General features: G+C 40.6%; 2 protein-coding genes across 2 annotated transcripts; both read left to right on the top strand.

The window, feature by feature from the left end:
* Positions 1-7,105: 7,105 nt before the first annotated feature.
* Positions 7,106-12,347, top strand: hoxb8a (homeobox B8a). The gene is made up of 2 exons (XM_085351341.1): positions 7,106-7,646; positions 11,938-12,347. The coding sequence occupies exons 1-2, from the start codon at positions 7,214-7,216 to the stop codon at positions 12,345-12,347; spliced, it is 843 nt and encodes a 280-aa protein (XP_085207467.1). The 5' UTR covers positions 7,106-7,213.
* A 3,307-nt stretch (positions 12,348-15,654) lies between these two features.
* On the top strand, positions 15,655-23,482 carry LOC146633150 (homeobox protein Hox-B7a-like). The gene is made up of 2 exons (XM_085351342.1): positions 15,655-16,194; positions 22,991-23,482. Exons 1-2 carry the CDS (start codon positions 15,687-15,689, stop codon positions 23,248-23,250), a joined length of 768 nt encoding a protein of 255 aa, XP_085207468.1. The 5' UTR covers positions 15,655-15,686; the 3' UTR covers positions 23,251-23,482.
* The last annotated feature ends 485 nt before the right edge of the window (positions 23,483-23,967 follow it).

The raw sequence follows: 23,967 nt of genomic DNA, 5'->3' as shown, positions 1-23,967 counted from the left end.
TCTTATATATTGATTGTATTCATTAGATTTGAGTTTTTGTTAATTAACATATTTTCCATTTAATTTTGAGTACACTGATTAAATTATTACATACATTTTTAGTTAATAAAATGAAGAATGGTAATAATGGTTGATATTTTTGTGATGGTTCTAATATGAAAGGCTTCTAGGAGGAGCAGTGGAAACAGCTTGTTGGAAAGGGTTAGAACTGTGATGGTGACTGCAGTTTGAGCACAGCCTTTCTGCTTCCTCTTGGCCCAACCAATGAAGCCTGGGGATTTAAGCAGATTTAGACTCTGGCCCCAACAAAGACAACCCATAAAACATCTGTGAACTCGACAGCAGATGATTGTGATACTTCTCTGAGGTCTGGCAGGGTCTGAGCTTCATTAAATCCAGAAGCGCCTGGTCTCCTGCATCAGGCCTCCTTCCAGCCTTAGCCTGCTGTCCCAGGGAGGGCAGCTGCAGACTGTTTCAACCTAGTGTGTATGTGTGCACACTGAGGGGAGAACTGTGACACATGGCACAGTAAATCTAGGAGAATACTCCAAGCAGGAGTCCCCCATAACAACATGCACAAAGATCGAGTTAGGTTCGGAATAGTAGTGCAGAAACACAAGGGTGATATTATGGTTATATCTAATGAAGGAAGCAGTACAGTTATTGCGGATAAGAGAGACTTAGTAGCAAAACTGGACTTTTTAAGGAATAAACTGCAGGTAGTTTACCAAGCAAAACATTTGCAGTAGCACAAATTTTTTTCTGAGATTTATTAAAATTTGCACTGTCTATGTAGATTTGTGCACCAGAAGAAATTCCTTTTCTTATTGATCTGTTTTTAATAAAATTCCAACTCTTTGGTCTGGAGTCAATCTTGGTCATAGTGTTGAATTGCAATCCAAAAGCCATCAACTCCAGCATACAATTCCACTGCTAACTCTACTATTTTGTCTGTAATGTATCCCAGCTGTTAGATAATGTAGAGATTCAGATCTGCTCATTGTGCAGTGATTTAGCTGTGTGGCGAAAGTAGGCACAGGTCTCATCATTTCAGTGATATTTTCAGGAACTAAATGGGCTGAACAAGACAAAGCACGTGGTACTATTGCTGGCAAGAAATCATATTTCAGCCCACGTGGATGTGGCCAATCCAGTACATCTTCACTTTATCCTCTCATATTAAGTCCACAGATAATAACTGCCTCTGCTGACACATTCTGGGTGGATCTGAACGCGTAGCAGACCTGCCTCCCCCCCTGCTTTGAGATTCTTCTATAATTCATCAAGCTGTAGAGGAAATCATTCATATTCATAAATTTACTTAAAAAGAGTTATGGTCCTGCTGATATAAATGACTATATGGATCACATCATATCAGCCATTCTGGACTCATTAGCAGTTGGACAGCAAGCCAAGTGCTGTTGGCTGCATCGCACATGTTACAGCTGTCTCTGACTATGCTGAACAACAATAATAATAATAGCATCAAACACAGAAATAATAACAGTATGTGCACATGTGACAACTGCCTATTAAAGCATAGAGAAAAAGAATATAGGACAGAGGAATTAATAACTGCTCAGAAAGCTGAGCATGCTGCTTGTTTCTTACTGAACAAAACTATTAAAGAACTAATAGGACTGGGGCAAAAATTAATTAACAAGAACAATGAAAATAACAAAACTACTGATACAACTACTACTGTTTCGACAAAAAGTAACAATAAGAATACAAAGAGCAATATGTTTACAACTCTTACATCATAAATAAGGAAAGATTTGAAAAAGGAAGTTTGAGAAAAATAAGTAATTCATATCAAACTTCCCAGGACAAATTTCATGTGCAGATTTCATCATTTAATATATTTTCAATAATATTTATTATCTGAATTTTTAACCTCGATACGGGGTTAAAAAAAATACAGTGCTTAACAAAGTTATTAGACCAACACCCACTGTATAATAATAATAATAATAATAATAATAATAATAATAATAATAATAATAATAATAATTATTATTATTATTATTATTATTATTATTATTAGTTGCAGTAGTAGTAGTAATTAGTAGTAGCAGTAATAATACTAAAAAAATAGTTTTTGAATGATGAGCAATCTGTCTGATATAGACAAATAGATATCCGATCGTAAGGTATTCTCTCATTTAAGGCCAATATGTCCGAGCAGCGTTTTTCTATTGCGGCTCTTTTTCTTGTTTGTCACATAACTTATTTTACACACTTCCTATCTTCAAACACGGAAACAAGCAGCAAAAGAGGAGCAGGATGTGCTACGTGTGTGCCTTGGGGGGGGAGGGGGGGGGGGGGGTGAATGGGAACGGATGCGTTAGAAGAAGCCGCCACCGACTGTCGTAAAAATAGCGAAGAAGAAGATGGAAAAGAGGAGAATAGGCGGGAGAGACTGAGAAAAGATTCAAGGCGGTGCGGCGCAATAAAAGAATATGACGGCAATAAAAGTTTATAGCTTATAAATTTCTGAAAGTTAAGAACTAAACGGCTGTAAAGCAAACACACCTAGAGAAGAAGAACAGCGAAGCAAGGAAAGCCACAAAGACGGAGGAAATATGAAAGCAAAGTTTCAAATCTCCCTGCTTGATAATTTATTTGAAGCCTTTTGTGAACTTAAGCTGGAGTCATGAGATGAAGGCAAATGTTAGTCCAAACGTTGAAAAATTGTAGCTATATTTAAGACTTCCTGGCTTATAGATAAAAAACAGAGAAAAAAACTTAGAAAAAAGACAAAACAATAAAAATAAAAACATCCTCCTTCTCCTTTTTAGTTTTCAGCTTCAGGACTTTTATGGCTCTGTAGCCGTTTGGTTCTATGGGCCTATTCTGGCAGCCTTGTGTGTGTGTGTTGTCTTCAATCCCATCTCCCTTTGTTTCTCTCAGATGCATACTTACAGCGGAAGCCATAAAAGCCACCACCACAAACAAAAAGAAAAAAACGCAGACTGCAGACTCAGTCAGACAGATTGAGAGCTGACCAAGTATCGGGCTTGAGCTCGGGCTGTACAGGGTGGGAGGGCAGAGCAATCTCCGCATGTTGCTGAACCGATGGACTGAGCTGCAAGAGGATTTTTGTTTGTTTGTTTGTTTCTCTTTCGTTGTTTGTTTTTCCCTCAAGGGGATTATAAACATGTGATACATGTGCTAAGCTATATTCAGAGACAGAGTCTTATGCTTTTATTACTTATGCTAAGTAATAATGTTATCCTATTCATTTCTCTGTGGTTTTACCATTCGGCAACTTATAGTGTTCACATTCCCACAGAGGTGAAATTGAGGATCTGGGCGGCAGTCTCTTCAGATAATGGTAACAACTGCTTTTTACAGTCTGTTTACAACCTGCAATTTAGCCACCGCGCACACACGCGCACACACAATCACGCCACAGGTCCCGCCAAACATTAAAGAAGCAATCATGCGCTGTAATAAAACCGGTTTGTCTGCACTGAACTGGATACAGAGTGGGAAACACACTGTTCACTTTACATCACTGCGGCTTTGCTCATTTGAAAATAGAAAATCAGGGTAACCAAAACACAATTTCAAAATACCATTAAAAATGAAAATAGCTTTCTATTTTCTTTGACGCTTCATCATTAACCTACTTACTTCCTCTCTTAACTAACTGTAAATAGTGGACTGAAGTGTCACAAAAATATAGTATTAGGATCCATATAGTATCAGTCATTCATTTATAATCTGAGAGAATCTATAACTGACGAGAAGGTCTGAAACCTTATATGTACAACATTAGTTACTTATAACATTATCTTATGCACATTTTTGGCAAGTTACATGCCTTTGTATTTGTATATATCGCGGTTATGATAAAAAAAACCCCCGCTAACTATATTAGAAAAAAATAAAAACATAAATTGTATATTTATGTGTACATTAGTAAATCTATTATATGCAAACCGTTACATAAAGTCTAGAAGCTAATCGTCCTGGGATTAAACGTAATCTATTTTAGGTGGGCTATAAAACCTTACATAAAGAAAAGTGTAGTGTGGCGTAAAGAACACAGATAAAAAGCTACAATCTTAAAAATTATAGTTTTTACTGGTGTTACATTTAATGTGGAGGTTCCTGGTTTGAATTTATTCGTTTGTTGTTGGTTAAAGAGGTGTCCTTGAGACAGAAAAATAAATCTATTATCTTTAGTTCACTTTTGCTTTTGGGGCAGTGTTTTGTGGTATGAAAGTAAGGCAAGTACAGTAAATTTCATAATGCCAGAAAAAAAAGAAGTATATCAGCTACTGGCTGCTTTAAGCGGATTATTTCCCCTTTAATTTCCAGAAACACATTAACGTGCCACGGATCTGTTTTCATTTCACTTCATTTTTTTCGCCACAAATCCCAAATCGACCCTCGCATCAGACTCACAATTACGACGCAGGGTTTTATTTTAAAGCATCTTATTTAGCTTTATGTGCCGACATAATAGAACCATAAAGCCACATTAGAGGCTGTCTTCCTCCCCTGCGGCCTTACTGTAGCTGACCGCTTGATGGCACTCTTGCTTCACGGATATTTCAATTCTCGATGAGGCTTTCCCTGCCTTGACGGGAAAAGGATTCATTTGAAGGGGGCGAAACTGGGCCTATTCCATTTTGATGTTTTGTAAAGATTTATTTTAAAGAAGAAGATGATACTTTTTGATTTTGGTTTAGGAAATTCGGATACCTGATGACATTTTTTTTTCACTTTGCTTTAGAACAAATAGTGAAATCTGAAGTAGTTGTAGGGCGTTTTACAGCGCAGTGGGCGAAGAGGAAGAGGCTGAGGCCTTGAAAAAACTAATAACCCATTGGTATGCGGGATATGTATTTTCAGAATTCTCATTGAAGACCTTGCTGCGGGGTTGTAAAGGTTTGCTCTAAAAGGTGAATATACTATATATGTTTGTCTTAATGGAAACGTTTTATTTTAAATATCATCAAGGCCTTACCTCGTGCGATCATATTCTTCTACCCATTCTCTGATATTTTGATCAGAGTAGATTTAATACGTAGGAATTGTTAGCATTGTTATTTTTCATTTAGTTAATCCCGCTCTAAATGCGCTGCTGTGAGTGTGAACGCATATGTCTAGATGTTTACGGCAGAACTGAACTCTATTTTTCTTTGAGCCCTCGTGCTGTTTTGCCCAGTGTGTGAACATTTAGCTGTTTTTTTTTGGTTTTGGTTTTTTTGAGAACCACATTCTCATCTCACCATGTAGATATCAAATCTCATAATCATACTCTTTATTGGAAGTGTAAAACACGGAGTGAAGAAGTTTCAATAAGATCATATTCGGGAAATAAAATATGGCAGCAATTACTCCTCGTAAAGTCAGGCAGACAATCAGCTGATTTAAAGGAGCTCAGTCTGTAATTCTGGCTGTTGCCGGAATTTTGGCCTCTTGTGTCATGGCCGTGAAACGTAAATAAAATCAATTCTGGTAATTTTAATTCATTTAATGTTTATTTTGGCTGCTTTTAGCAGCGATAGCTCGAAAATAAAATAATATTAACCGAGTCTGAAAACGACTTTAGAGCAGCTGCTGTACTGGAACTCCCATCACAAAGTGGATGAGTCTTGGTAATTAGATCAAATATTTATTTATTTATTGTTGCTGTTGTTATTATTGTGCCGGAATTGAAGGAAGACGAGACGAAAATTACGATACGTAGCAAGGATAGGGCTTTTATGGCCTCCAGTTTTGCAAAGGGCGCGTCGTAAAGCCCCCTTTTTGTTTCTCAGCTGAAAGGACATAAACAAGCAAACCAAGCCCCTCTGCTTTATAATTTGTCTCAGCGTTAGCAGCCACGTTCTCCTCGCCTGTTACATTTGCTGGTCATCCTTGCATATTTATACAAGCACATGATTATAAGAAGACGTGTTTATTTTCTGGCCACACGCAAACATCAGCAGTCGAAACGGAAAGAATAATGCTAAAACCTCAGTTAAATTTATAGGGAAACTCTGGTCTACTCACCCCCCATCTACCCTCCCCATCTCTCGTTTCATTGTGAGTTAAACACTCTCTGTCGGGTTCCCTGATATTTTCACGCCTTCGCTTCCACTGCAACTCCACTTGAAGGAATCAGGGTGAGAAATAAGAACGATTCATTAATGACACACATAAACATAGCAGCACCGGTGCAGCCAACACTAACCTGTGCAAAACTTAAGGCTTCGCTTTTTATTTTGGTTGGATAGAGGAGCGGTGTGTGCGCGCGCACCTCTTTTCTTGCTTTATATTCTTCACCTTCTTCATCCTGTTCTTCTCCTTCCCCCGTTTCTTCTCCCATCTTTTTTCCTTCTCTCATTACATTTTTATAATCACAGGCGCACAGAGGCTCCGTCAGACGGAAACTATCATCTATCAGTTTATAAGCGCGTGCGTGCGCAAAAAGAACGGGGGAAATTGAAAAAAAAAAGACTCCGCATGTGTTTGTGTGTGGTTTGCGCGCGGGCTGGTGCACACTTGTCGGTATGCCTCGAAACCCAATGGGATGAAGAGCTGATAACAGATGCAAATTATCCTTGAAACACACACACATACACACACCCTGGCCCAGGAGGCGAGAGAAAGAGAGGGCGCGTGAGACACAGCCGGAGAGAGAGAGGGGGGGGGGGGGGGGGGGGTGAGCGAGAGAGAGCGAGCAAGGGAGAGAGAGAGAGGGAGAAGGAGAAAAATATGAAACAACTCATTTGCAGGGGAGTAAATCACGGAAAAGCCGTTTGAGAGCGCGACAGGGCTTACAGCGCAAACACCGGAATTGTGATGCGCACGAGCCCTTCCTTATCCTCTTCTTCTCCTTCCTCTTATTTTTCTTCCTCTGGGCTGGAAATTCTATGGAGTCACTGTGATTATTGTTATATTATTGTTGTTGTGGTGCTGGTTGTGGTTCTCACATTTCCGGCTGCCGTCACCGTTACTCACACCGCAACCGACTCGTCTGTTGCCGCCGTGAGGTGGAAAATACTACAACAACGGTCACTTACACCGGCGGCGGACTTGCCTCACTCTCCCTGCTCACTATCTGTGTGTGTGTGTGTGTGTCTGCCTCAAACCGTACCACAGAAGCAGCAGGAAAAAAAAGAAAACAGTTGAAAGCCACTGGTCTCTTCCTTCACCCTCACTCTGACTCTGCCGAGCCGAACACAAATTAAAACAGAAAACAACACAAAAGATGAGTTCATATTTCGTCAACTCGCTCTTCTCCAAATATAAAAGCGGGGACTCGTTACGTCCGAACTACTACGAGTGCGGGTTCGCGCAGGACCTGGCTGGCAGCCGGCCCACCGTGGTGTACGGCCCGAGCTCCGGCGCCACCTTCCAGCACGCTCCGCAAATCCAGGACTTCTACCACCACAGCGCCTCGACGCTGCCCAGCAACCCATACCAGCAGAGCCCGTGCGCGGTCACATGCCACGGTGAACCAGGGAACTTCTACGGATACGACGCCTTGCAGCGGCAGACACTTTTCGGCACCCAGGACGCGGATCTGGTTCAGTACAGCGACTGTAAGCTGGGAGGCGCGCCCGGACTCGGGAGCGAGGACGCGGAGGGCACCGAGCAGAGTCCCTCGCCGACGCAACTCTTCCCTTGGATGAGGCCGCAAGGTGAGGAAATGGCGAGTCTAGTAAATTTTTTCTCTTCTTTTTCCCCTCCAAACCATAGAACTTCACTCCTACAAAGCAGTCTGCAGTAAGAGCAAAGCTGCTTGTCCTCCAGGAACCGAAGGCAGAAAATATAATCATACAGGGAGCAGGAAATAGTGGGAGAAAGTTGGAGAAGTTGTTTTGAAAGCAGCAATTTAGGGAGAACAATTAGAGGTTCCTGCGTTCAAAGTGGGGAAACAATAGCACGTTTATGGTTTTATTGGTAGCAGCAAAACATGTGTGAATGACTTTAGGGTTTAATTGCACCGTCCCAAACAGAGAGAGGAAAAGCCCCGGGATAAGAAGGGGGGTGATGGAAAATAGACAAGAAACGGGGAGAAATGGTGGTTGACGAGGGGGAACTGAACCTCAGTGCCTCCAGTTAGAACTAAACGCAGAAAATCTTAGTTTCAACAGACAGGAAGAAGATACCGAGATGTTGAAGGTAGTTGTTTCCAGCCTCACCGACACATTTTGGACATGCAGCTCTGACCCCGGTTAAACTTTTACTGGGCTTTGTTTTTTTCGGTTTACGACTTGCCTGTGGTGGGATTATTTGGCTACACGGTGGTCAGTTGTCTACAGAGCTCAGAGAATGCATGTGAGAACAGAGAGAGCATTTTTTTGCCATTGCACAGCGTCTGTGGTTTCTAAATTCACAGACCTCGCGTAACAAAATTATCCCCCAGCAGAAGTCCCTCGGATTCATATTTAATTCGCTTTTGTGTTTTGTGGTGCAAAAAGCCATTGATATATAGATGAGGCCAGATCGGTTCAACTCCTTCACATTATAAATCACGTAAGATGCATAAATGTGACTTTCTTTGAAAGAACTGTTTTAAAGCAGAGCCGGGTTCTAATTTATAACGTAAAGCAGCACCACAGTCAGACCTAAAGACTTGTGCAAGTTGGCATTTTTGTTTTTTGTGCTTTGAAGGGAGAGAGTGAATGGACTGGCATGTATAGTAGCCTGTTTTGTCTGAGTCCATATCTCTCTCTCCTGCTCTGTGTGTGAGTATGTGTGTGTGCGCGCGCGCTTATTTTATGGCTTATGTTCTCGGCTGTATTTTCAAAGTAGGGCTGCAGACGCTGTTATGACCTGTGCTGAACTTTTGTGACTTCAAGCTAATGATCATAAAATTAAAAATAAATAAATAAAACAACAACTCAGATGTGTATTAATCTGAAGCTACCTTCTCTCCATCCTTACAGGATGCAGCTTTTTACCCAGCTGCTAAAGAACCTAGCAATAATAATAGCGGGCAATTCACATTTACGCACGATTTAGCAAAGCGTTTCCTACAACATTTCCGCCTCAGCGTTAGTGTAAATTCTGGTATTTTACATCTTAAAACGATGTACTTGCTCGACTCCCTGCTTATCATAACTGTGTGTGTAAAGTCTCTTTACAAAAACAGAAACAAAATAAAATAATGATAAAATGGAGACGCACCAGAGACCGAGCGGACTAAGGTTTTAGTCTTTTTACTCTTCTTCCCCTTCCATTTCATTTTATATATATATTACACCCCTCCTTTGGAATATATATATATATATATATATATATATATATATATATTCCAAAGGTGGGGTGTAATATCAGAGTTTGACTGTAAACTTGCGAACATGAGCCAGTTTTACGACTTCACCCCTGTGGTTGGAAGTCTTGATAAATGATTTCTCTGTACGACCTTAAACATGACACAAAGAGAACAGAAATGTGATTAGGCCAGCTAATAAATGTCTATGTGTAATGGTATTAGTTCCCGTTGGCCCAGCTTTCACTGGCATCTGCTGTCTCCTTCCTCAAATGTCATCTCCCGTACATTTATTTAGTATTTGTTCCAGTGGCTTTGTAAAGGAAAACAACTAAATTTGTTTCATTACTGTAAGCTTATAACAACATTTTCAACAATACAGCATGCCACAAAGGTAGCATATATTCTTAATGGAAAAAACACAAGCTAACATTTATATGAGAAAGATAAGTAGAACTATTATTCTACTTATCTTTCTCATATAGACACATATATTCTTCGAACACAGGCTGTACGTAAACGGCGAGGATTGAAGGTTCAGTTCCTCGTGGTGTTGCGTCGTAAGAAACTGTATAGCACGGCTACTGTCACACTCCTCTGACAACACACACAGAGGACCTCTACACCGCTTACAACTTTTTGCATTTCCATGTCTAATCTTTTCCCGCGGCTTGTTCCCATATTGTGGACATGTAAACTTTGTGCTCTTTTTAAAAATTAGACCGCAACCTGTACAACTGTTTCGGTAAGATGTGTTCTTGATACAGTGTAGTGCAGGAAATTTCAACATTTACCTAGTCACCCCTAGTGTCACCCCTAGTGTCACCCTATATCAGAGTGGTCGACTATATGAGACTATGCCCTCAAACTTTACTTAAACCCTTACATTTTAGCGTTGCGGAGAGATAGTTGTCTGCATGTGAAATGGGGGCTGTAGACCCAGAGTCCACTAGAAGTCCATTAGAGGCTTGACGACCCCCCGTCCCCAAAAAACAAAAACATCAAATATGAATTTTCTCGCTCTCTCATAAAACATTCTTATTAGTCCAATACGGTTCAACGTGTTCCCAGATCGATGGTCTTCGAGCACGATTAGCGACAATCAATACAAAACTTGTAAAAGCTGAGTTTCCCTTCAGAGCAATACTTTGGACGCAGCCTTTTTTACTTCAAAGCTTTTATGGCCACTGGCATATTTTGTCCATGGCACGGCGCTCCCTTTTTATGACATAATAATAAAGGCGAAAGACAAACATGTTTATGGAAATATAATCACTTACACAAATGTCCTCTTTGTATAAACCGTGGAGATACTGCTGCCAGGCTGTCATGGTTAAATGTGTCGTTTTAATCGTCCACTTTACGCTGAAACAACTTGGAGTTTATTAACAGCCCCAAGATGTCATGTTGGATGCATTTTAGCTTAACCTTTAGACATTATTTCAATTTAAAACATCGCCCAGTTTGTTGAAAAATGTACCTTCCAAGGGTTTATATAAAATGATACGAATGCCAGAAAACAACCAAACCATATCAATAGACTACAGCACAATGCGGACCTGCATTTAGCAAATGTTTTGAGAAATAGTTCCTTCTTATTCCAAAATTTCATTGTGGGCATCTTTTAAAGTCCTTAGAAAAGACCTTTAGGCTCCTCTCAAATACGCTGAGTATTTTTCACGTTTGAAAAGCATTTACGATGCATTTATAGTACTAAATATTTATATGCACAAGGGGAAGTCTTCAGTTGATTTGTCTACATAAGAGACGTCTTAATTACTGCAGTAAAACCGGCTGAGCGGTATAGAGTTTCAGTTTTTAGACTCGTGTTCAAAGAGCGCGTGCGTCCATTTTTACTGTGCTCTTGTAACTTCACGTACGGCTGTCACATAATTTCACAGCGCCTGCATTAAACTGTTTTTTTTTTCCTTTGGCACATGCGTATTTGATCCAGACTGCAAATTGTATAACACTGGACGATGTCTCGCTTTGTGAGTCGTGTTCATTTCTGTCTGTAAACGAGCCTACTGTAATTGGCACGAAAGCTAATTCCCCATCATTAGCAGAACAAATAACTTGTTGGAGGAAAAGCGATGACCTGGGAGTGTACATGCCAGTAGACGCCTCCAACAAGGTGAGGTTTAGACGTACAAGGTGGCAATTTGTGTATAGTGTTGAAATTGTTATAAGAGCAATATGAAATATAGACATGTAAACATTATAAGTTAAAGGTCAACACGAAAGGAGCCATAGCAAGTAGACAAAAAGCACTGATTTAGATGGGAGAATTTAGCAACACTTTGGAAACTTATTTTCAGGCAAAGTCATCAAACGTTTTTTGTTTGCTTAAGTTAAATTTCATCCACATCCACCACTCTTTTGTGTATTAAAATCAGAGGCGTTTCAAAATGACCGAGGAGACTTTGCTAACACCACGGTGCACTCACTACAATATTCGCAGTCAGTTGATATTGGTAAAGGTACAGTAATACGTCAGAAATAATGAGAGCATTACCAAATCCATAAGAAAAAGAAACACTCAAAATATCACGAAGGCGAAGGTAAATTTTCACGAAAACCTGAAAGTGCTGAAGGTTTCCCACGCAAGTGCATTTGAGTGCGTGTGTGCGTGGTGTCAAGTTGATTATTAGACATGGAAGAATGAAGTTTTGTGTCTAACAATTTTCTCTCTTCACTCTCCCACCTTCCCCCAGTAGCTGCTGGCAGGAGGCGGGGCCGCCAAACCTACAGTCGCTACCAGACCCTGGAGCTGGAGAAGGAGTTCCTGTTCAACCCCTACCTGACCCGGAAACGCCGTATCGAGGTGTCGCACGCGCTGGCGCTGACGGAGAGGCAGGTGAAGATCTGGTTCCAGAATCGGAGGATGAAGTGGAAGAAGGAGAACAACAAGGACAAGTTCCCCAGTAGCAAGAGCGAACAGGAGGCAGTGGAGAGGGAGAGGAGGGAGAAGGAGCTGCGGGATGGCGTCAGCGGCGGAGGTGGCGGTGGTGCAGGAGGAGGAAGTGGAGAAGGAGGTGGTGGAGGAGGCTCGGTGGCAGGCACAGCGGGGTCACAGGCTTCTGTGAACGACGATTGCTGCGAGAAAAGCCACAAGCAAATGTAGGGGAGAAAGAAAATGGGGTAGATGGGGACAGGGTGGGTGTAAATGTTAGGCAGGATGGGGTGAGGGGTGGGCTGTTTTTTCTTAACTGAGGCCACTGGACTCCCCTGCTGTCTCCACGATTCAATCGTTGGAAGGGAACGTGAGTTTCTAAAAATGGTGACTGGCTAACTAGATGGACTTGAGAGGAAAAAAACGTGACAATGAAGCAAGAAAACATAGTCTACACTAGTGTTTAAAATAAACTTAAAAAGAAGAAAAAAAAGATAGCTTTCTTTCTTTGTGGAACAATTATCGTGGAAACATTTCTATATTGTTAGAAGTTAATCATTAACAATTTTATCTTTGGCAGCTGTATAGTTTTTAAGTTAAAATGATGATGATGATGATGATGATGATGACGACGATGATAATGGTGCACTTTTTACTGTACTTTTCACTTCTATGTTGTTGTTATGGCAATGATTGATGATGATGGTGATGACGTAGCAATTAATGAAATTTCCAACAACATGAAACTGCCTATTTATGCCGTTTTAGTAGGTCGGGTCTCTTTTTTACACCCTCTAACTGTCGTTTTTTCCCTTTGTTTATTTGTTTGTTTTCTTGTTTTATTTTGTTTTTTGATTGGTGGTGTTTGTCTTATGTTGTTTTCTCTTTGGGGAGGGGGGTTAAACGCATGCGCGCAGTGCAGATTCAAAAGCAAGAACATTTATAAGAATAAAAATGGGAAAATGTGATAAAAAGTCGAAGCTGAGGGTTCCTTTTATGTCTTCGTATAATCGTATAATCCCCGCCTTTCATCTTTTGTGTGGCACTCTCCATCCTTTCCCGCATCCTTCCATCCTTTTCCTTTTTATCCCTCTTCACTCTATCACCACGCAGACTTGCCAGACCGCTCAGTTCACGAGGCCAAACATTTAGCCTTGACTCGGAAATCTCTTCTTAAAACAACAGACATCCACCCTCTTATACCCTCACGGTGACACACTCGCGCACAATCCTCATCCTTCCAAACATTACTTTATTTATGGCGTGCCACTCCACCTGCATTTACATTATTAGAGACCTCTAAAGTTATCATTACACCGTCTTCCATCATCATCACGGTGATACTTCAGATCCGATTGTTTCCATATGGGAAGCTCAAATTCAGGGAGCATGCGCTTGTCCGCATTCACCTAAACTGTAGCGTATCCGTGAAGTCTGGGTTTGAATGCTATCAAATCACTGAATATTTGGCTGGTCGGGTTTTCAGGCGTTGGCTGGAAGACAGATTCAGAGTAAAGCTTTAATAGGACGACAAATAGGCTTCGAATAATTGCACAAATCTAACAGGCTTTGACATATTGAGGCAAAGTGGACCACATGTGCAGTTTCCACAATAAAAGCACATGCACTAATGTATACCTAAATGTTCGAAATATTTCATTCTGTTTGTCATTTTTAGTTTTAAAGTAATGAACCACAGTTAAGAAGCCTGTACTTGAAAATATAATTTCAGAGTACATATTTACAGACTGCACTTGTTCATTTCACTAGCTGGGCTTATGTCCTCAGTTTAGGTTTGACAGCGTTTAAGTAGATAAAGGCGAATGGCTCAAACATGAATTAAGCTGCGGTTTGGAGAAGGCCTTGGAGGGGACCCGTAGCGGCTCCCGGGCCTGGCAGATACTCATACTAATGAGAAGTGAAGACGTGAAAGAATTGAAAAAAAAAAAAAAGGGGGGGGAGAGTGGGGCACCAAAACGAGAACGAACGGCTTGTAGAACTGGGATAATGATGTGGTCCCGCTTCTGAAATTCAGATATTTTATGTCCAATAATATTTTACCAGCAGGAGATAGAGACACACTGTAAATGAGGGATATGGCAGTTGTAGTTGTCAAAATATAAATGTTTTGGGGCACACTGGACAACATTTCCAAGGAGTTTTTTTATCATATCTGATTGGTGAGCTAAGTAATCATGACTGATATATTTCTGATTTAATAAGCACTTTAAGTATGATCAAAGCATACTATTAAAATATCTAATCTCGGCGGGGGGTTCCTGATGTTAAACAACTGCATGCAAACGTCATAGCCATGCTTTGCGATCTTGTCCTGCTACATGAACAGTTAAAACCGAGACAGATGCCACCTTTTTTTAGAGGTTGAAGCGTACTACATCCGATTATGTCTGACTAGTCACCAAAAACAAATCTTTTTTTCTCAATCCTCAAACTCTCCCTCGTTCTTCCAGTTCATAACTCTTATAGACTCAACGCGCAGATTTAATCCTGATTGAATTGAATGCTGCGTGGAAATTGAACATCTAAGGACGTAGCAGAGCACCTGCACGCTAGGTGAGTTTCTCTGAATCTACGAGGGCGCAGGATTCATTAAAGCTGAATTCAAGAGTAAAGGTGATTTATGAAACGGCATAGAGAGGTGCGCTTTGTGTTCTTCGGTGAATTTGTATAAGATCAAGACTCGGTATGCTTGTTCTTGAAACCATATCCATTACTCGTTAACTTTTGTTTGCCTGCTTTATAGTTGGAGCGTGATATGGTATGAGCAATATTAAAACGTAATTTTTTTTTTATGTTAGTGGAGAGATTTCATCTTTCACCGTTGGCTCACAGAATTATTTTCAAAGTGACACCTTTGGACTGCTTCCATTAAACGTTATCTGTTGTTTGCATTACATCCTCGTCTATCACTCTGCCTGTACTGACCAGACAGCAGCGGCCCACTGCAGGCACACAACAGCTCGTCTGTTCTGCTCTCTGCATGTGTGGTCCCCTCAAACCATGAGCCGGGACAAGACACTGAGAACAAGAGAATTCCGTTTTCTGTTGAAGTCTGCTCGGCTGCTTCGCATACGTTCCAATTGTTCTTCTTCTAATAGTGTCCTCTGCTGTTTGTTTGAAGCCCATTTCAAGTATGGCAGTTAATGATTTAACTTTGAGTTGAATATTTGTCAGATTTCAGTCTTCTTGGTTTCTAGGTGATTGGCGAAGATTCTGAGTTGCCCCGACTTTTTTGTATAATGTTCTACATGTTGTAGGAGTCACTCCCTGTGATCCCTTTATGATTTTGCATCCGGAGGGAAACCCCGTCCGCCATTGGACATCTTGACATCACATGGACGCTCCGTCACGTGTTCTTGGAGGCAATGGGAGGTGGGGGATGAGAAATACAGGGTGGGGTGATTGTGTGTGTGTGTGTGTGTGTGTGTGTGTGTGTGTGTGTGTGTGTGTGTAAAACTATAGACAGTAATACCCCACCAATAATTCACTGTCGCTCCTAAAAAGATCGACATTCAACCACCCAGGCCCACAAATCACCGGAGCCAAATTATGAGTTCGTTGGACTTCGCCAACGCGCTGTTTACCAAATACCAACAATCCACAATGAGCTGTGGACTGCTTTCAGCGGACACTTCAACTTCTCACTGTCCGTCTTCTTCTCCTTTTCCCGCCGTGTCTTCTTCGTGCGCCTTCGTGTCCAGAGGATATCGCCACCATTATGCATCCAGTGAGAGAGGCAGCAGCAGAGTCCAGTTTCCTCCCTCTTCTTCTTCTCCTCCCTCTTCCTCTTCTCCTTTATCATTTGGGTCTTCTCTTTCGGGACTAAACGGGGGTATTAGGGGTGTTGAGGCTACAGAAATATGCTCAGCAGGAGGTTATAACTCACTGGGAGTTCGGCCGTTGAGGTGCCCCGCAGAGCTGTTCCCACTCAATCGGACTCAGTTATGCTCGCTGGCTCCGAAGCTTCCTGAGCCGACCTCCAGGAGGCAGAGCAGCCCCGATCAAAGAAGGCTAAACCACGAGAGACTGCGTATTTACCCCTGGATGAAAAGCTCAGGTGAGGAGAGATGGGGATAGAAAGTTATGAGAGGTGATGAGGCGCCCTCCCCTCTCGTCAGCTGGGAACACAGGGAGGTGAACTAAGAAAGAGAACTGAGTGTGTGTGTGTGTCCTTGTTCGTTAAACGGTCTTTAAACTGTTGGCACGGTTGCGCAGCGGCCACTGTGGGTTGATGAACTATGCCTGTCAGGGTCTTTTTGCAACTATTTTACAGCACCCCTACCCACTCTGCAGTTCTTTTATGGCTCTGCCATAATGCCATAAAACCAGAATTTAAGACTTTATGAATATTCATGAGGTGATATTGTGTTTAAAAGGGGGGCAGGGTGGAGCTTTATTCTGACTGTTTGAAAATGAAGAAAAATAGTTTTCACCTGGCCGTCAGGAGTGGAATCATCACAGTCAGTGTTTGGCTCAGCTCACCTCATCCTTATGTTTCACTGTCTGCACAAACCAGTCCGCTGAAAGCCCATTGTGCTATTGTACTGTCACACAATAAGCTAACCACTATAAACACTATAAACTAGCAGATCTTTGAAGGCTTGCTCTTTCCCACGAACTGATCTGGCATGCCGACATCGAGCTGTATGCAAAATGGATACTGAGTCTCGAACTACAACAAAGATACCATGTTTTGTTTTTATAACTGGTAAAATTGAACATGTGATACAATATGGGATGTAGGTTAGGAATACTGTTGCGTAAAACCTCCGTAAAAGCGCTGAAGATATCTTTGCCCCACACAGTAAACAGTCACGTGGAATCATATAGGAGAGAAGTGAAAAATGTTAAAGCTTGCCTTGCCTCGCAGGTGAGAACCTGAAGGTTCTTCCTGCGCTTTTAAGTGGCACTATTATAAAGATGTATGGTCAAAGCTGTCATAAAAGGAAATCTTATAACCAAGTATTTGTTAAATAATTAATGTACACTTACTCTGTGCTTTACTTTATGTTTTTACGATAAGAAAAAAGCAAAGACAAGTTTCGTGTGTAGGGGACCCAGGTTTCACTATTATTTATTGTCACCATACAGTCCTCCTGTCCCACAGCCCCCGTGTGGGTGCTTATCTCACTGACAGCATAACAAAAAATTTGAAGTGTCTTTCATTTCAAGAGCTCCATAATGTATAAACATTAAACTGTAAAGAATGAAGAAATTATTTTGGAGTTTCACGTTTTCAGGCAGAAAAGTGAAAACAACGTGTGTCATATAGAATTATAAAAACTTAGTAATGGACAAATAAAATACTAGCCCACATATTGTGGCCTACAAATATAATTAGAATATTTTACCAAGACTAATTAAAAATCTTTTAAAAAAAGAAATGCTGGGAAATCACAGGCAGGCACTGCAGAGGCACTGCAAAATCCGTATTGTTGTTATTCCTAGTCTTCTCTATTTTTATTTAATGTGTATTGAGAGACCGAGTGTTCTGAGGTCGAATCAGCCAATCAATTTATAGATGTTGATTTAGATCCAGGCATCCGAAGATGACTGGACAGAGAAGACCCGGATGTTCCCGTTGATAGTGTTGATTAAGGAGACTGCTGGCCTCTCTCTTCGAATGTGTATGTGCGCACAAGCACACCAACAGACTTCTTTTCAATTACTTCGTTTTGGTTTCCCGTGTGTGTGTTTGCACCAGAGAGAGAGTAAGCAACAGCAAATCCCCTTGTTGTCACTGACTGCCAGAGAATTCCAAATCTGGCTCAAGAAAATCACTGCTGAGCAGAAAATATTACCAGCGAAAATGAATTTCACTCTCACTCTCACTCACACACACACACACACACACACACACACACACACACACACACACACACACACACACACACACACACACACACACACACACACACAAACTAGCAAAACATGTCTAGGTGCTGACAGTTACACATACTGATCTGTGGCACAAACCCAGAGGAGACTGCACACACTGAGATACTCGACAATATTCTTGGTGAGCCTTTAAGTGCAGGTTATCGACTTTCTCTTTAAGGACAATGAGAGCAATGTGTATGTAGGCATATATGTAAACAAATATGAGTTTATGTTTGTAATTACTCTCCTTCAATCATTATTAATTATTGTTATGGACTGTGAGTTAAGGGGAAAAAATACCATATAACGTGTATACGTGAAACAGGAGAAAACAGTGAGATATCCACTGACATGAATAAGAATAAACAGATAAACGCATGAACCAGCCAGTTATTACAATGTCCTCAAACACAAATAGCAGCTGCAAGGATGGAAGTAACTGGAAGTATTTTTTTAATTAAATGTATTGATTACATTCATAAATACATTCCCTGAAATGTGTATTTAATAATTACATCTAAAAAGGTGGAAAAACAAATAACCGTGGACAGGAAATAAACATCATATTCTCTTTTAGCATTTGAATGTGACAAGGTTGGTGTCTGTGTGTGTGAGAGAGAGAGAAGAGAAAGAAAGAAAGAACAACAAACCAAAAAAAAAAGAAAGAAAAGAAATTGAGGGCTTTTGGCTGAGTGAGTTGACATTCACAGTGGTGCAGTGTTGTCTCACAACAAGATGTCCCTGCGCTTGAATCTCCTCTAGGGACATTCGCCGTGATGCGTGCTCTCTGTGTCTTTCTCTTCAGATACTCTGTCATACTAAAACAGTGCATGGCATTATGCCATTTTAAATCGACCACAGGTGTGTGTGATCATGAATTGTTATATGTTATTTGTCTGTGTTACCTTGTCACAGATTAGCAGTATTTCCAAGCTATATCTGTCTTCTTGCCCTGTGAGACCTGGAAATCGAATAAGTGGAAGGAAATGGATGGAGTCAAGATTCTTTTACAAGCTCATAGACTGATTTTTACCCAAAAGATTTTATTTCCTAATTATATATAATTAGGAAATGAAATCACATCATGCATAATCACACACACACACACACACACACACACACACACACACACACACACACACACACACACACCTACCTTTCGTAAGTATGTATTTAATTTTTGCTTTTTGGTGAAATTTATACACACAGAAAGGAATGATGGCAAATCACAGACAGGCACTGCAAATCCTTTATTGTAATTTCTTAAATTTTGGTTTTGATATAGATTTTATGATTGCACATCTGTGATATATGATTCTTGTATAGGGCTTCGGAGCGTGATGTCACGGGGGTGGGCGTGGAAAGGATTTTGGCCCGATTCACCATTTTGGGGGTCTAAGCTAGGAGCGATAGCATAGCCATGGTTCGTACTTGCTGTGTGCTCGGCTGCAATGTTCGATCTTACGACCGGCACGGGAATAAGGTTGGATTGTCTTTTTATGCTTTCCCAACCTGGAAGCGACATGAGGCAGCTCGTGTATCGATGTTACCAAACGAAGGCGTCTAGCCTGGATAGCAGCTGTGAGATGAGCTGACGTGCAGCTCTCTTCCATCTCCAAATATCTGTTGGTGCTCCAGACATTTTCATTCCGGTAAGTTCTAAATATGTTCATATCTCTCTTTATAGCCTATTAGTTTCATTTTCGATGCGCTCTGAGCTCATAGCAAATTAGAACAAACATCCTACTGAGTGATTTTGCAGAACTACCGTCTATTTATAGAGTTGCTAATTATTTGGCATTATTGCAGCAAACCAGCCGATGAAATGGATGAAACATCATGACTGGTTTCCAGCGCTACACGAGGGACCTGCTTCAAACAAACCACCATGCCAATCAGATTACTTCTTCCATGTGAGGGTGAAGAGGTGACCCTTCTGGATAAGATGGTGAAGGTTTGCTGCGTTTGGCGAACAGTGTGATAATAAAACCAGAGAAGAATGAAACCTGCTCCTGTTAAATGTTCTTAAGTCTTGTGCTGTTATTTTTTCAAAAGATACAGTAAATAAAGTAATGTTAGTAGTGGGTGATATCATGTAAACACTCATGATTTGGTGTAAACATTTTGTCATTTGTAAACTGTAAATGACATGGATTCTACACTGTTACTGATGTGATGTTCTATAAAGTGGTTTTAATAAAAAAAAAAAAGGCAAAATAATTTAGTTTCTTTATTCAACTTTTGAACAGTGGGACTCAGTCAGTACATATTCAGTAAATGCAAATTATTTACACAGCAGTGCACTACAGGCATACATCTAGACCCCTAGATAAAACATGATGGCATTATAGCAGTGACAACTCCTCCACAGTAGCAGGTGGGGTTTTTCTTTTTTGAGGACGGCTCCTTTTACCTGTCACTACAGATGGTCTGTGTATGTTTTGATCAAGAGCCTTTTTTTGGGCAGCTGAAGAGAAGTCGTCTATCTTATGGCCAACCTCTGGGTGTATCTTGGTATTATTACCAGGCAAAACCCAGTATGCAGGTTCATCTGTAACAGTCCTTGTGCCACGGATCAACACTGTTCCGTCTACTTTAGACAGAAGAGCAGCGACGTGGGTGCAGGTCTCTGCGACTCCGGCCATACAGGTGCAGCGGGCGGCTTCAACCTTCCCTGTGATGCTCACAGTGACCCATGGCTGCAATGCTGGTTCATTCAGTCTTAGAGTGCAGCACCTGAAACACACACAGACAAAGTTCATTTAAAGACAAGAACTATGAGCCAAGGCCGACACAAATGTGTTTAATCTACTTTATCATAAATGTAACAAAGTGTTTAGAAAGTTAGCACATACATGTAATTTTTCATTTCTTTATGTGTCCATCTATAGAACGCTGCATGTTATAGTCTAAATCTGTCTGTTCTGTCAGAAACCTGCCTGCAGAAAATGAACCTAAAGTATGTAATGCAAGGATGTCATCACTTTAGAGATGGAGAAAGCATAAAGTGACAATTATGAATCACTTAATATGTTAAGGAGATTCTGCAGGTCATTAATCAAAGTATAAAACTAAAATAAAATGTATTTTTAGTGACACAAGATACAAATATGGAAGCAAGATGTATAATTAGAATTATTTATAATAAACATTAATAAATCATTGCAATTTCTTTAACCATAGAGAATAACTAAATCCTTCAGGACAGTGTCTCATCAATGCACTGAACTCACTATGTTATCCACCTAACAGTCTCCACATGTTCTCACTGTAATTTCCCCTCATGAATGAATTTATGCTGCAGTAATCTGAATGTTTGCAGGGAAATCAAACGCATTTCACTCGCTGTACTCGAGCTGACTTACCTTTGTTTGAATGACGACTTGTACGCGCTGACTCCACAGATAAGGTATGAAATATATCAGGCTACGTCAATAGCGGTTGGTCTTCAGGGTTTCTACTCCACGGCCGTATTTCATACGGGTCCACATTTCCAATGCACGCTATTTTCTGCAAGTACCGCCGCTTCGCCTCTGGACGCAATCGGTCTCTATACAGTCCATTCTCTTTTAAGCTGCTTTTAAGCATCTTGTAATCGTCGTTCCAACACAGTGTGTTTGATTTGATTCGTAGACCCCGAAAATGCCGCCGCGCTCCCACAATGCATTGCGGCGTGACGTCAACTCCGAAGCCCTATAGTGACAAGTACAACAGACAAAGATTCATGAGCTGTGCTTCCATGTCATACAGTCAATGTCATTTAGGCAGAATAAGAACACATTCATCAGAAGACCAGACATTCTGATTAAAAAAAAACTAACCTTTAATAGATTTTATCTATATATATTCACTAAAAGTATTTCATTGTCTTGAATGGTATTCAAGCTACAGCTGCAACTTTATTGGGTTCACCTACAATTCACATAGTAGAAGAAAACGTTTAGTCAATACAACTTTTATTTATTTTTTGTATGATCATTTTGGAAGAGATAGTTTTACTGTCAATATAAAGCGCCTTGAGGCGACTGTTGTGATTTGGCGCTATATAAATAAAATTGAATTGAATTGAATAGTTTGTTTTGAAGCTGTTACAGAACACATTACAATAAGGGGACTAGATTTGTCTAAAGGTTTTTCACAAAAATTATATTTTCAGTACATAAAAATACTCAGTCATCATTCCTAATGATAAATATATATTTGCCCCATTAATGATGTCTTTATAGACAATGATGTTGATACAGATTGTGATCCGTCCATCATGTGTAAATATTTTACAGGAACCATGTAAAATACCTTCTCGGTTGCTATACCTAGATTTTCACTGGGTTACACCTAAAAATGTCGTGCACTGTGATCCCAATTGAAAATCGTCCAGTACACAATAGATTTCCACTGATCTCTAAATGTCATGGGTGCAGTACAAGAAGCTTTCTTTTACTGCGATGTGCAGAGGAAATGCGCTTGGACGTTTTTGTGGCCGGCAAATGACCTTTGAGATTTAAAAATGTGACCTATTTTTTTTTTAACCTTCAGGCGATGTGTGACCTCATAAACACAGGAGGTCAATGCAGTTTCACGGATTCATGCATTTTTCACAAGAAGAGGCTTTTTTCTTTAGTTTTAAATTGAATTAACAGTTCTCTACCAACATTGCCATGTGCACGTGTCCGTTTACACTGACTGTATTAATTAGTTAAAAATTACACATCAGTAATCACAGTCAGACTGATTATGCCCGTTTCTCTAAATTCTTTCATTATTTTTGTAGGTGAAAAGGATAGAAGTATATCTCAGACAGGCAGAAGCTGAAACTACGCGTTTCCCCATCATTTAAAAGTTTTTCGGGTTTGCCAGAAAGTGGAGTCGAAAACTAACCGACGAGTCAACAAGCGTTTTTTAACCTACATCATATTTCCTAATCTTTCGAGGAAGATTTTGTTTTGAAAGAGAATGTGTTTTCTTCTGTCCAGTCTCTGACAGACGAAGAGGCCAACAGACGTACACGCGGCATCAAACCCTCGAGCTGGAGAAGGAGTTCCACTTCAACCGGTACCTAACGCGTAAACGGCGGATAGAGGTCGCGCACGCTCTCGGCCTCACAGAGAGACAGATCAAGATCTGGTTCCAAAATCGGAGGATGAAGTGGAAAAAGGAGAACATTGTGACGAAGAGCGGCGCCCCCACAGCAGTGAGTCGAGAAGAAGAGGAGGCGGTCGATGAGGAGGACTGATGTGTGACCATAGATTTTAAGAGATAAGAAAAATGTATCAGAATTTACAGGATAGGACCATTTTCAACAAAGAACTCTTCTGTTACAATTCAAGAATCCTAGACTCCTTCGTGTTATTACCTCAAGTGATTTGCGGCAGAAAGGCACGAGATGGTTGTTGATGCAATGACCAGCAGCACTTGTGACTTCTGTGGATTCGTGTTATATCTATTCCATGTGCAGTTATGTATGTATATATTTTTATGTTTGAAAAAGTCTGAGCCCATAAATCACAATCCAAGAGCTATACTAGCTTTTTGTTTCTGTTATTATTGTTCTTATTATCACTTCAGAGCGAAAGTAGGCAATCCTCTCCGCAATATTTTGATTTGTCCCCTCAATATTTAGCGGAAGAGGTTAATTTATATCCCCCCCCTCCCCCCATATTTTAATGCTACTAATAGATTAAAACAGTAAGATTTATTTTTTTAATGACTCAGCAGGTATTCTGCTTAATGGGAAAACTGTAGGAAGAATTGTCCGCGAGCAGTACTGCATTATACTCCTGTTTGTTTTTGTGTTATTTAGTGTCTGAAAGTTCTGTTTTACCTTATAAGACGTTGTTACCATAAATGTATAAAGATAGACCGAGACATTTCATATGAAACATTCATGTGGTAAGGTGCTCCAACAAATTTCGTTGCAGCAGAAGGCTGATTTTTATTTTAAATGATCGCG

This window comes from Diplotaxodon limnothrissa, linkage group LG4 (assembly GCF_057381915.1).
Source record: "Diplotaxodon limnothrissa isolate DT_005_m linkage group LG4, D_limnothrissa_male_GT1.1, whole genome shotgun sequence".
NCBI lineage: Eukaryota > Metazoa > Chordata > Actinopteri > Cichliformes > Cichlidae > Diplotaxodon > Diplotaxodon limnothrissa.
This window is presented reverse-complemented; position numbering and strand designations above follow the sequence as displayed.

Coding starts and splice junctions, on each gene's coding strand:
- hoxb8a (XM_085351341.1), top strand. CDS start 7,214: ATGAGTTCATATTTCGTCAACTCGCTCTTCTCCAAATATAAAAGCGGG. Junction 7,647..11,937: donor CCCTTGGATGAGGCCGCAAG/GTGAGGAAATGG, acceptor ACCTTCCCCCAG/TAGCTGCTGGCAGGAGGCGG.
- LOC146633150 (XM_085351342.1), top strand. CDS start 15,687: ATGAGTTCGTTGGACTTCGCCAACGCGCTGTTTACCAAATACCAACAA. Junction 16,195..22,990: donor CCCCTGGATGAAAAGCTCAG/GTGAGGAGAGAT, acceptor TCTTCTGTCCAG/TCTCTGACAGACGAAGAGGC.